The sequence below is a fragment of the Acanthisitta chloris genome, unplaced genomic scaffold, assembly GCF_000695815.1.
Source record: "Acanthisitta chloris isolate BGI_N310 unplaced genomic scaffold, ASM69581v1 scaffold2238, whole genome shotgun sequence".
NCBI classification, from domain to species: domain Eukaryota; kingdom Metazoa; phylum Chordata; class Aves; order Passeriformes; family Acanthisittidae; genus Acanthisitta; species Acanthisitta chloris.
The window spans coordinates 37090-50951 of record NW_008687403.1 but is presented as its reverse complement, the minus strand read 5'-3'; the positions used below and the strand labels follow the sequence as shown (position 1 = coordinate 50951).

Genomic DNA, 13862 nt, shown 5'->3' with positions numbered 1-13862 from the left:
ATTTCTAAGTAGAATTAGGGTGATTGTAAGTGGCTACTCTTTGTGCTGTAGTATTATTTTTTGAGGCTTCTGGTAAGCTAAGGCATGACCCTAAGTAAACTAAGGTACATGACAAGAATTTTTATTTTTTACCACAAAACCAGTTTTGGCAATACACATATGATTAATAATTTAGCAATGTAATGCAAAAGAGGTTTTTTTTGTTCCTTTAAACCCACATGGTTTTTCTCTATGGAACTTCAGAAATCCTCATTTTTCCTGTAATCCTTTAGTCAAACTAGCTCTCCTATTCCAGGGTATGCTCTGCTTGTCTTTTTTTTATAGAAGTTCATACTTATAGAGAATTAGCCTTTTAAGTGCAGTGGTAGCTGGTGACAGACGGATCAGTTTATGTAACAAGACAGGTGAAATCAGACTCATTGATTTTGCAGTTTTTCGTTTGGTTTCTCCCTCCACCTCCATGACTGGTAGCTAAGTCAATGAATATAGCCACTGTTCATTGAAATTATGACATTTTTAAGCATGGCATGGTGCAAACAACTTGACAAACTGTTGTTTGGATTGACATCCTAATTCTTGCTTACAGTGCTGTGGATGATGGTGACTTTCTCAAGGCCCCTTGACTCTTAAATGCAGGTTTAGATGAAACAGAAAAAGAGAAGGGTAAAGCAAAGGTGTACCATGGCTGGCCAGGAAATACAGGAACAGGGTAGCTGTCAGTATTGGTGATCTGTCTGTGACAGAGCAGTTGCATGGATAGAACTGAACATCATTAAAGGAGTAGTGAAGTAAAAATGATAAAAACGCTATTGAAGGCCAGAAAAATGATCTTCTGCTTTAGCTTTGGCATTTAACAGCTACATCTGTCTCTGTAGGCAGATGGTGTGAATGCAAAATCTCTGTGTAAAAGGTCCCAATCTCACAGCAGAGGTCCAGCTAAACCCCTTCAGTGTGAAAATCTAAGCCTTTGCACAGGAATGGCTCTGTTTGTTGGTCTTTTAGCATCAAGCCCAATAACTCTCTTATCTGTGGTTTTCTCCCTCGTTTAGTCTGGCTTTAGTCCTTACCCCCTCCTATGTAATTACTCAAAGCTGCGTATTTTCTGTGCAGAAACTGGATCTCAGCTTGTATGGGCAAGATATTTTACTTTTCTTAAAAGTACTGTCAATTTTTGGCCCAGCATGATTTTTTTTTTTCCCCGCTGCCATATCAAAGGTAACTAATTCTGAAGCATCAGCTGAAGGATATCATGTAAATGTCTTTGTCTACACATGCATGGTGGTTACATGTTGGAGACATTTGCAGTAAGTAGCTGTCTAAATTTGAGGTCAAAATTTGTCCAGGTTGTAGCTGCATAGCATTCAGAATACCTCTGATCAACACTGTTGATGGATTAAGTTCAGCAATACCATATCATGCAAAACGTTGACTTTATGCTTTAGAAAAGTATTCCCGAGTGCAATCTTTGTTGAAAAATTCTTTTATATTTACAGAGAAATTGAGCCATACAAATATTTTTAAAAGTTTGCACTTCTTTAAGGCTATTTATTTTCTAAAAAAAGAGGACTGGAATATTTTCGACAAATATACACATGGTGTTACGCTAACAAACAGCCATGCAACATATATCTTACATAATGAAGAAATTGAATATACAAGACCTACTGTATTTAACATAGATATTGAAAATATACAGTCTCGCCAATAGTTATAAAAAGTTTCTCTTATTTGGCAGTATTTTTCTACAATTTGTTCAAATATTCCACTTGATGTGTTTTGGTGAATACTGAAACCTAGTCAGTGACAACCTGAGGTACTAAACATTTCTGCCTTACTTCGTTGTCTTCAAAGGTAATCTTTTTGTTCCTTTTAGGCTCTATCCATGAGTTGTGTATTACAGCATTATTTGGCATGGGATCTGCTTCCACTATTGAAACAACTCGCTTTTTCATCTTGCTTTTCAGAACTTTCTGAAACTTTTGCCGGGTGAACGCGTAAAGTAGAGGGTGAAATATAGTTGTTCCATATGCCATTACTAGAAAACATAATCTCAACTTTACCAAAAGGTCACTTGGGCCCAAACATAAGATGGTGGTGTTTAAAACAGAGATGGGTGTCCAGCAGAGGAGGAATGTTGAGATTATCAGGAGGGACATTCTGAAGACTCTCTTTTGTCGTTCCCGTCGCTCGCGGTGCCGTTTGACCGCTCGGCGCAGAGCGATGATGACAGACACCGAAGTCCTTACCCCAAAGACGACATTTTTTCCTCCACTGCTGTGGGACATGTCTGTAGTCTCATGCTGAGTGGTCAAAGAAATAGTTTTTTTCTTTCTGGCTTTCTTCTTTTGTCCCGTTGTAAATCTCGTACCAATCCGAATGTTTAGGGCCTGGAGTATTTTGGTGTATGTAATTAGCATCACTACAACAGTGAAGAAGAATATTGGGATCTGAACGAGTAGGTGGTAGTACATCCCTAGTTCAGTGTGGTACTCGTTTGTACTCACGCACAGAAGTGTCTTATTTTCCCAAGTGCTTGCACTTTGTAGGCTGAAAAAGTTGACTTCGATGAAGGGGATCAGGAAGGAAAAAAGTGAAATGATCCATATTGATGTCATTAGTATCACAGCCCTTCCCATGGTCAGAATGCGATTGGCAGGTTTGACAGAGATGTCGTATCGGTCCAGAGTGATAGCAAAGACGTTGATTGCGGTTGAAACGCTTGCAAAAGAGACACAAGCCTCGTGGAAGCAGCAGATGAGAGCAGTGTTACTCTCCAGTGAAAGCAGAAGGATAACTATAGTTAGAGGAATACATCCCACACAAATTATTACATCGAGTACATGAAGGTTCATTGTAATTATGTTACTGACAGAATTGATTAAGTTGGATTTCATACAGTAAAGTACCAGCACGGTGAGGTTGCTGCCAAGTCCCAAAACAATTTCTAGCATCAAAAATCCAGTGAGAGAAACTTGAAAGCTTAATGGATATGACAGTGGTTGGTACATGTTGGTATCGATGTCATCAATGGCATCTCGAACTGTAATGTTAGATTCAGACTGCATGTTGACTTCCAGAATGGGGGAGAAACACATTCTTTTGTTGCAGTTGGCTTTTCTCCTGAAAGGTGAAATAAAATATGGAACTATTTGATTTCTTTTTTTAACACTTAATGTAGATAAATGCTGGGGAAGGAGGAGGGAGGAAAAGCATCTATTCTTACCAAAGTCTTCATTTGCTGTATGTTTAGAGCTTTAATTGGCATGGACTCAAAAGCCTGAGGATCTAGAATAAGGTCTTTCCTTTTTAAAAGCAAGCAGGATTTGTTTAAAAAGAAAAAAAAAAAAGTGAAAAGCTTCCACTTAGGGAGGGAAGGCTTTGTCTACAGTGATGTGGTTTGTTACAAAGGGCCCATTTGTTGAATAAACTATACTTGTGCATAGCCTTTGTATTGCTTTGAGGGGCATTTTAGAGGAACGTTGTTAAGTATTAACAAATTAGTGCTCAAGATAATTTTGAAAAGCTCTCGTGGAGAAAGCAAGTGATAGGAACATGGAGCACACTGTTCCTTAGGTATCATAAAAAATGCATTTAAATTATTGATGCCAGTTTAGTGGTATGAAGTTTGCATTAGTGTTGTGGGCTGAAAAGTCAAGTTCTGTAATTCAGCAGATTTTTACAGAGCTTGAAATCTTCTGTTCACTTTGGTTCTTTATGCATCTACACGTATGATGCTTCCCACTGCAACAGTTTTATGTAAGTATATATCATTTCAAATGCAAAACTTCTGTGGGTTTGGGGAAATGGAGTTTATTAGGAAATACTGCATTTCCTTTTGCTGATATGAATATTTGATTTCTTTAGGAAACCAGTGCCTCCATGGAATGGAAGAGTATTTAATTTGATTCCCAAATAGATTTAAGGGAATAATTGTAGAAAACAATACTTAGGAAAAAAAATTTGTCTCTTTCATGGTTTGTTTTTTGGTTTAGTTTAGTTCTTGGTTTTGTTTTTACAAACTGCAATTAAATCCAACAGATTTACATGCATGGCATGTTTCTCTCAGGAACAAGCAAGGTTTAAAAAATAGCATTTATTACATCTAGGAGGTTTTTTTATTTTGTGGCTCATCTGCTTTGTTTTGCACATGCTGATAAGTTCTAAATGTAGCATCTGCATGTAATACCTCAGGTTTGTATTATTTATATTGTCAACCAGCTCCTGAGTTCGTAATTAAATGAATAAATAAAGGAGAGGTTATCCAATTTCTTGTTATGATACTTGAGGTTGGGTCTTGTTTGTTTTTCTAGGTAGCTTTAAATTTAAGAGGGGACGTATCTGGCAGGAAAATAAATTTCAGCGCCGACCTTTGTTCTGTTCTGAATGCATTAAAATGGATAGCACTAAGGTGTACAAAACCCAGCTCTTTTGAAATGAAAGTCTGAATTAAGCACACTGGGGATACAGTATGCAAATTTCACCTGCAGTTCTGAAAAGCCTCAATTGAACAATGCTATTAATTGCAAATTGTATGATGAAAATTCTCGGTATGCTTCAACAGTGATTTTACATGTGCCTCTTAAATAAAATATATGTAAATTAGAATGTATTAGTCTCAGGTGTGAAATGAAACAAGAAACATTTCCAAAGCTTTGTTTCGTTTCTAATTTAAGCAGCCTCTGTTGGGTTGGTGTTAACCCTGAGGAATACGATTCGCTCTGTGTGCTGTCCTGGCTGTGAATGGATTTCAAGGAACCATTGCACATGCATTGCTGGGGAAATGACATTCTATTAGCCACAGCCAGGAAGATATCAAAAGCAGATCAGCTAAAACAAATGACAGCCTCACCCTAACATTATGCCAACTGAAATTCTGTGGAAACAGAAAACTTGAGATGTGCTAAGTTGTGGGACTAGATTAAACATCCCCTCCTTGTTGCACTGCTGGGGTTTGGTTGAAATGAGAGCAGAGCTGTCAGGAGCTGATTTCCCCGCACTGTCTGGGGCAGTGCCTGCTCCCTGCAGGGCCAAGCAGAGCTGGGACATGCGACTCTGACCTACCTGTTCTCTGTGCCTCAAGGGCCTCTCAGCTCATGGCAGCAGCTTGTCATAAACTGATACCTGGTGTCACCGAGAGCTTTTGGACATGCACTGTAACCTCGGAATCGAGTGGTAGCTGGGCTCTTAGCTCCTTCCTCGCAGGGTTTTGGTTTGGTTTTTTTTTTTTTTTCTTTTTTTTGTTCCTGCAGTTCAGCAGCAAAAAATTCTGATTAAACGTGGGGACTTCTTAATTGCCTCAGATACTTCTAAAGACCAGGGCATATTCTGCGTGTCTGTTCTGAGTTTCAAGCCAGCAATAACAAATAAACCTTCTTTTAAGTGATGTTAATTTCTTTCCCCTGTTGCATTTTGTAGCAGCCTGCTTTTATTTTCCGGGTTTAAAGCAAAATAATTTCTGCTCTCAGTGCTCAGGGTATATGGAGACATCCTTTAGTTTATGCTTGCATATTTCTTTCTGTAATATTCCTGCTCATTAGTTTTGAGTGATGGCTTAGTCAAAGAAGTTGCTATACATCATAAAATCCAGTTCATGTGCTTTGAGAGTAACCATGAGTTACCTAATTTGGTTTATTTTGATTTAAGGAGAACACAGAACAGATCATAAAATTGAGAGAAAAAATATCCATTAGTCATTATGACAAATAAGTTATTTAATGGGTAGTATAGAAAAAGCTTGGTTAAACCTTTATTCAGCTTGCTGGTGAAGTATGCATATTCTCCTTTGGGGATTTCATGTTTCATTGTTTCTTCATGCATCAGTAGTTTCCACAATTCTGGTTTTAAATTATAAATCCCTCTTTAAGAAATGCTCACCATTTTAAGAATCAATCAGTGCACTCTTCTTTTAATGAAAATCTGAGCAGATGTGTTAGTCTTCCATGTACACTGTTGAAGTGTCATGCACGTAAATGGGAATACAAGTGTGTTCCATGTTTTGTTTCTAATTCCTTTAAGTCTTAAGAATACATTCTAGTGATGCATCCTGCGGCTTGTAGGTCATACAGCTAGAAAGAGACCCGGTCAACTGCATTCTTCATATTGTCAGTTGTAAAACTGAATTACTTGCTGCATGCCCTTGTGAAGGGGAGGAAAAAAAAGGTTAAAAGTAGGGCTTAGCATTTCAAAATAAAGTAATGCAAGAATATATTTTCTAAAAGCACTAACCTATCAAAGATCTCTAAAATTGGACCTTATAGCTCGCATAGAAAATCACTTAGTGTGTTCTCTATTTGCTGGTGAAAATCATAGCATTTTTCTAGCAGCTTGCATGAATTTAGGGTTTTTTTGGACAAGTTTCCTGTTCTTCAGATAGTGCAGGTACCAAAACCCCCTGACTAGCAACAAAAACTGTGGGATGTAGAGTGCCTGTGACTAAAGCCAGAAAAGGTAGTTTTATAGCTCTTGTGAGCAGGTAGTTTATACACACAACTCTCTTGTCTTTTAATGAGAAATTGAGCAGAGTTAATGAGCCTTATAGGAAATATGCTTTTGTTTAATTTGCACAATGTTATAATTTCTTGTGATAAGGGTTTTTTTGGACAAGTTTCCTGTTCTTCAGATAGTGCAGGTACCAAAACCCCCTGACTAGCAACAAAAACTGTGGGATGTAGAGTGCCTGTGACTAAAGCCAGAAAAGGTAGTTTTATAGCTCTTGTGAGCAGGTAGTTTATACACACAACTCTCTTGTCTTTTAATGAGAAATTGAGCAGAGTTAATGAGCCTTATAGGAAATATGCTTTTGTTTAATTTGCACAATGTTATAATTTCCTTTCTTGTGATAAATGTTTGGCAAAATTCATGCTTTTAATAAATGGCTTGAATATCGAGGGTAGTGAAAGAAACAAGTTAAAAAAAAAAGCCAACAAAAAAGAGGGTTTACTTGAGCAATCAGAGATTAGTCATATTAGCCAACCTTTATAAAGCAATAAGTATACACTAATTACAGACTATCAGATCCTTCAAAGAGTAACTAAATAAATCCGAAACATATTTAGCTGCCAATATTTTGAAATGCTGCTGAGGGAGGAAAAACATACTCCTGCTTGCATTATGTGGTTGTTTTCCCCGATACTGTATCAGCTTAAACTGTCTCTATGTTGTACGAACAAAAAACAGCTTCTTAATATTCTATAAGAATTTCAGACAGAAAAACATTTTTCTACCATTGTGTTTTTAATGGGGAGGGGGAAATAGCATTGGAATATTTCCTGGTTTCAAATAGAACAAGATATTACTGCTTAATATATTAAGTTGAATCTGATCTCTAGCCTTTTTTTTTTTTCCCTCTCCAGTTTTACAATTTGGCTAAATGTTGCTTATTCTGCATACCATAATAAGGAACAGATCTTACCTCCACTAAGGATTTGGTAAATTCTCGATGCAGGTGAAGCAGTTCCAGGTTGGAGGGATTCATTCAAATAGAACAAGATATTACTGCTTAATATATTAAGTTGAATCTGATCTCTAGCCTTTTTTTTTTTTCCCTCTCCAGTTTTACAATTTGGCTAAATGTTGCTTATTCTGCATACCATAATAAGGAACAGATCTTACCTCCACTAAGGATTTGGTAAATTCTCGATGCAGGTGAAGCAGTTCCAGGTTGGAGGGATTCATTTTGTTGTTAGCAGAGTAAGAGGGTAATAAGCATATCTTCAAAAAATGACCTCAATGAAAATTTGTGCCTGTACTGTGCCATTGTTTCAGCATACTGCTAATGTATACAACTGCTTTAGTTCTGGTTTACAGGCTGCTGCAGTCTCCCACTCTTCCTACGGTAGAATCAATAAGCATCTGAAAATACATAATGAAAGTCATTTAACATACTGAAGGCTTCTTGTCTCCAGAGACACCAGTGAGATCCGAGCTTTCTAAAAAAGAAGAGCAGTGCTTCTGAGAGGAAAGCTGGCGATGGGCAGCTTTTGCAGAATGACAGCCTACCTTGTCGCTGCTCCTCACTGCAGAGAGATGCAGTGCATTCACTAATTTTGATTGGTCAGTGATGTTGGGCTTAAATTGTGCTTCATATATGGGATTGATGCCCTCCCTCCCCCCGATTTATATAAGGATTCTTTTATAAAAGGACTAAATTTACAAATGATTTATGAATTCTGGAATATATTAAGGGTATGCCTGTTTTATTTTTACCTTTTCACTCTTTACTTTGTGTACACTGGAAACCACATGACACTGGAGGAAAAAAAGGGATTAAACGTTTATTGCTTAAAAAGCTTCCAACAATCTATATTTGAATTTACCTACTTTCCATTTCTGAGGCTTTTTAGTGGGGTTTTTTTTTTGGCTTTTTCTTTTTTTGTCCTAAGAACATATCTGAAATAATTCTGCCTCTTCGAGCCATGCTGAATTTCACCTTGTATGTTTGTATGCAAGTGGTCATCTAGGTCTTGTATCCAGTAAATTATATTCAGGACAACTTGGTACCTGCATGTATATTAGGGAAATCTGTGTGAGCATTCATAGAGATTATTCAGCCCCTTAAAATGATTTGATAGTTCAGTTAATTCATGAATCAAGATAGAATGATTTTTAGGATCCATCACCATGTACAATGTGTGTCTAGGAGTGAAGGTTGTTAATTTTGTGGAAATGTTAACTTCTAAAAAAAAAAAACCAAACTTGTATGTTCCACGTAAATTTTGCTAGAGACTTCTCAGGATTTTGTGAGGATGTCTTTGATGATGTTCTTGACCCTCACTTTGCAGGAGGTGTCTTCATTTTCACTTCTTGTTTCGTAACCGATTTCTGAATCTGTTCCGTCAGTACAAACAATGCTAACAACCACATGATGAGAAGTGTAGCACAGTATCTATATTCATTAGTCCTGGTGCTAAATAAACCTTGGAAGAAAATTCAGTATAAACCCCAAAAGAATATTTTGTGAAAATCGGTTTGCTGAAGCAAATAGTTTAACAATATCTGAGTAGAAAATGTTCTGTGGGTAGTTTTTAATCTCAAATAAGTGTGGGGCTTTTTCTTTCCTTTATTTTTTTCTTGATTGAAAAGATTTTAAAATCTTTTTAAAAGTTTGATGAAGTGCTAACTGTTAAAGCAGAGTTCTTACGTAAGCAGCTCTATTAAGATGGCAGTTTGGGCCAAATTTTGATGGGGTCCTGTGTTCTTAAGTTGTTAATGCAATTATAAAATGTGGCTGTGTAAGATGTCTTCATTTCTTCTCTTTACCTCTTCTTTCAGACACCCATCCAATATATTATTTATCTTTAGGTACCAGCATACTTTATTTATATTTTAAAGTGGCTGCATCCCCATCCAGCATACTTCCTGCTCCACAGCCTTTTACATCCAGCAAATTTGTAAAGTAAAGACTGCAGAAACTTTGAACAAAGATCAGTAGGGACCAGCTGGCTATGCTGAGCAGCAATTGATTGAGCCCTTTGAGCTGTCTTTTTATTGTCTGCCTCCCAAGAGCTTGAAGACAGTGATACCAACATAGCTCTGGAGGGTGATGTGATAAAGAGGATTCCTGAAATGAAAGCATAAATACTAATATATTAAAGAGATTTACTTGCTTCACTTTCAGTATGTCTTAGGATAAGAAAGGAAGCCTGTCTAAATTTAAACAGATGAATCTCTATCTCCCTTTCTAATTCTTCAGTGTGTGCCTGAACAAAGATGGAGATATTGGATGAGCTGTGCTGTTAGAAGGAAAAAGATGTATGCATGGAGGAAGATTGTAGCAGGATTTTGGGTAGAGCATGGATCTGTGGGTCAAACACAGGCGAAGGGGTCACGAAAGACTACCTATTTCACAGGAGGTGATATTGGCAGAAGCTTTATCTGCAAAAAGTGCTTGAGAGGAATGATAAGGAGCTGAGTTGTGAACATATATTAAGCTTAAGTTTTCTGGAGAGAAAATCAGGAAAAGAAGCAGTACCATATGGAGGCAATCAGGAGTAGGTGGATGGATAGACATGCTTATAAGCCATTGCTGTGCAGATGCTAGTTAAGATGGTGTGAACAGATGACATCATCCTCAAAGGGTAGATAGGGAAGAGTGGGCAAAAAGAGCCATGTGCAGGCACCCAGCATAAACAAAAAAATGTGCTGTTCTTATACCTGTTTCTATATCAGTACAGAATGGAAGGGAAAGAATTTGGTGTTTTGGCTTTTAGGGTAGCGAAATGTGGGGCGGAAGGGTAATGAGGAGGTAAATATATCGGGGGGAGCAGGAATCCTCAGCCAGGAGACTGGTGGTGAAGGGTCTTAGGACTCAGAATGGCAGCACAGGGAGAGAGGGAGACCCAGATGGTGACAGAGAATAGAGCTCTGAAGGGTTGAGGCTGCTGGGCCTGATGTGGGGAGAAAATAAATGCGGAGAGGCATGGGCTTGAAGCAGAGTGGAACAGAAGGGAACAGAGGCATCATGTGCATGTGAAGAGACACTGGGTGCACAGAGGTAGAGATAATGGCAATTATAGCATACACCCCTGTAGAACTTGTAAATTCAATTCAGGAGTCGTAACTTCTGTTAGAATATGATCTTCTGTTCTGCTGAGAGAAGAAAGTCCAAACATTTGAAAATTGTGGTGTATTTCTTGGTCCTCTTCCATCTTTTGTCTACTGTCTTACTTTCTACACAGAGGCTTTGCAAAGGGGAAATCATGCCTGACAATTTGGTGACCTTCTATGGCAGGGCTACAGCATAGGTGAATGGGGCAGAGCAACAGGCATCGTCTACCTGGACTTCTGCAAAATGTTTGACACTGTCTCACATGACATCCTTGTCTCTAAATTGGAGAGACATGGATTTGATGGGTGGAGCACTCGGTGCGTAAAGAACTGTCTGGATGGTCACAAGCAAAGAGTTGTGGTCAATGGGTCATTGTCCACGTGGAGATCAGTGATGAGTGGTGTCCCTCAGGGCTCAGTGCTGGGGCCGATAGTGTTCCACATCTTTGTTGGTGACATGAACAGTGGATTGAGTGCACTCTCAGAAAGTTTGCTGACAACACCAAGCTGTGTGGGATAGTTGCCACACTGGAGAGAAGGGATGCCTTCAAGAAGGATCTTGATGGGCTTGAGAGATGGCTGATGCCAACCTCATGGAGTTCAACAAAATGAAGTGCAAGGTCCTACACCTGGGTCATGACTATCCTAGACACACCTATAGGCTGGGTGAGGAAGTCATTGAGAGTAGCACTGCAGAGAAATAGTTTGAAGTGGTGTTTGTTGAAAAATCAGCATGACCTAGCAGTGTGCACTCACAGCCCAGAAAGCCAACCATGTCCTGGCTGCATCAAGCATGGAGTTCAACAAAATGAAGTGCAAGGTCCTACACCTGGGTCATGACTATCCTAGACACACCTATAGGCTGGGTGAGGAAGTCATTGAGAGTAGCACTGCAGAGAAATAGTTTGAAGTGGTGTTTGTTGAAAAATCAGCATGACCTAGCAGTGTGCACTCACAGCCCAGAAAGCCAACCATGTCCTGGCTGCATCAAGAGGAGTGTAGCCAGCAGGTTGAAGGAGGTGATTCCTCCCCTCTACTCTGCTCTTGTGAGACCCCACCTAGAGTACTGCACACGGTTCTGGTGTCCCCAGCATAAGAGGGATGTGGAACTGTTGGAGCAAGTCTAGAGAAGGCCACGAAGTTGCTAAGAGGATTGGAGCATCTTCTCTGCGAAGACAGGCTGAGAAGGTTGGGGCTGTTCAGCCTGGAGAAGAGAAGGTTGCATAGAGACTTCAGAGCAACTTTCCAGTATCTAAAGTGGACCTAAAGGAAAGCCAGAGAGGGCCTGTTCATCAGGAAATGTAGTGATAGCACAAGAAGTTATGGGTATAAATTGAAAGAGAGGAAATTTAGATTAGATGCTAACAAGAAGTTCTTTCCTGTGAGGGTGGTAAGACACTGGCACAGGTTGCCCAGGGAGGTTGTGGATGACCCAACCCCGGCAGTGTTCGAGGCCAGGTGGTGTAATGCTTGGGTCAGCCTGGTCTGGTGAGAGGTGTCCCTGCCCATGGCAAGGGGGGGATTGGCTAGATGATCTTTAATGTCCCTTCCAACCCCTAACATTCTCTGGTTCTATGAAGTAATGTCCTAGCATTGACTGTTAATGCATTCCAAGGTGCTGGTAGGTCATCTGTAGATTTGGAGGTCTAAATTCTGCTGGTGAGTTGATAAGATCACCCTGCATGCATCTTCTTGCACTGCAGTTTTTGGAACAAGCTTACTTTGTTAAAAAGATTTGTTAGGCTCACAAGGTCTAGCAGGGCCAAATGAAGTATCCAATTCTGATGTTTTCTATCAGAATCCTTGATTTTGGAGCTTTAGCATTCTTTGAATGTGCTTTAGGGTTTTACTTTGCATAAACCTGCTGCAGGCTGTCTTAACATTCAGATGTCGTGGAATAGACACATCATTAAGATCTTTATTGGCACAGTTGAGGGGCTGTGTCCTCTCACTTCCCTTGTCCTCTAATGGTTCTTTTTTTCCAGTTTCTGCGATTATCTCCCCTGAATGCTTCAGCAGCACTTTCTGTTTCTTTCTTTGTACTGCACATCTTGTTTCCTAGTCTGACTCTTGCTGCTCATTTAGTGACTATTTAGAATTTTACTGCTTCTGGGTCTAAAAATGTCATCTGCTCTCCTATCTATGAGAGACTTGGGCTCCTAACTCATAGGAATTTTATAGTGCCACATAATGACTTTAGAGCTTAAGCTGCTTTTTAAAATGCTTAGGTGATTTTGGACATCTTGCCCTGGGATTGTTCTTTAGCATTATTTGCATGGTGCATTTGCACAATTCCATCTGGATAGATCCTTCTGTGCCTTGCGCTTACCTACAGTGGGCAGTGTGATGCCCAGTTCTAACGTAGCTCTTCTGGATAGGTCATGGTTTCTATCTGTTCCAGCAACTTGTGATCCATATATAAAATGTGTTTCTTACCTCATTGCACCTTAATTTCCTCTGTAGTCAGTTGCAAAGAACTTGGTTTGAATGTTGTTGAAAATCCAGTAACTTCTGTAGTATCAAGGGAAAATAAGGAGTGGTAATTGCAGTTTGGGTTGGTGAGTTGTGCTGATTTGCCCTTGTAATGCTGAATTTGTAAATGTGATCTGCTTTACTGAAATTATGAGCTGCTGCCTGGATCGTGCTGCACCATGCTTTTATGTGGAAAAGGTGTAAATCTGACTCCTGTCCAGTACACAAGTTCTAGCCATAAAGGTTTTACTATTATTTAACAGTGATATGCCAAATAGATTCTGCTAGAATTTGTGCATAAGTTCCATTCTGACTCAGATGGTAATGCTGTATTTTCTTTTTTTTGACACAAATACTTTATTCTCATTACTTTAATCTGTTGAGAACTGTTCTAAGGCTGTTGTTCCTTTTCTGTGGTAAAGACTGACATCCACAAAATTAATTTTCCATTCAGTGTCCTATCCTTAATGTTTATTGTCTTTTCTCCCTTATTGTTGATTACCATGCAGCTTTCTTTGTTTTGTTATTTTTATAATGACTTATTTAGGTTGGGTTTGAGTTTTTTCACCTTTCTAACTTCCATGTTCCCCTTGCCAGAAAAGTCCTGTGCATAGGACATTGCTGATCTTGGTTTCTCCATTCTAGAATTACATCCATTAAAAAAAATCTGGATTTTCCAGATTAATTATATGTCTTTTCACTGTGCTTCCTCTTGTATTTGCAAAGGTGAATACCTTTGGAAATAACACGAAGTAGAGTATTTTTAAGTAAATATATTATAATATTACATATATTTTCTATTTTTCTATGTACTGTGTATATTTTCATTTTCAAGATGCAGAGTT

General features: G+C 38.9%; 1 protein-coding gene across 3 annotated transcripts; it reads right to left on the bottom strand.

Annotated features, from left to right (window-relative positions):
- Positions 1 to 1524: 1524 nt before the first annotated feature.
- GPR22 (G protein-coupled receptor 22) lies at positions 1525 to 8051 on the bottom strand. 3 transcript variants are annotated; one of them, XM_009080560.1, is made up of 3 exons: positions 7999 to 8041; positions 7612 to 7851; positions 1525 to 3120 (listed from the first exon to the last, which is right to left on the bottom strand). In XM_009080560.1, the coding sequence occupies exon 3, from the start codon at positions 3093 to 3095 to the stop codon at positions 1794 to 1796; it is 1302 nt and encodes a 433-aa protein (XP_009078808.1). In that variant the 5' UTR covers positions 3096 to 3120; positions 7612 to 7851; positions 7999 to 8041; the 3' UTR covers positions 1525 to 1793. The 3 variants fall into 3 exon arrangements, with proteins under 3 accessions (XP_009078808.1, XP_009078807.1, XP_009078809.1); XM_009080559.1 differs by having other exon boundaries at positions 7612 to 8051; XM_009080561.1 differs by lacking the exons at positions 7612 to 7851; positions 7999 to 8041 and adding an exon at positions 5062 to 5101.
- Between the last annotated feature and the right edge of the window lie 5811 nt (positions 8052 to 13862).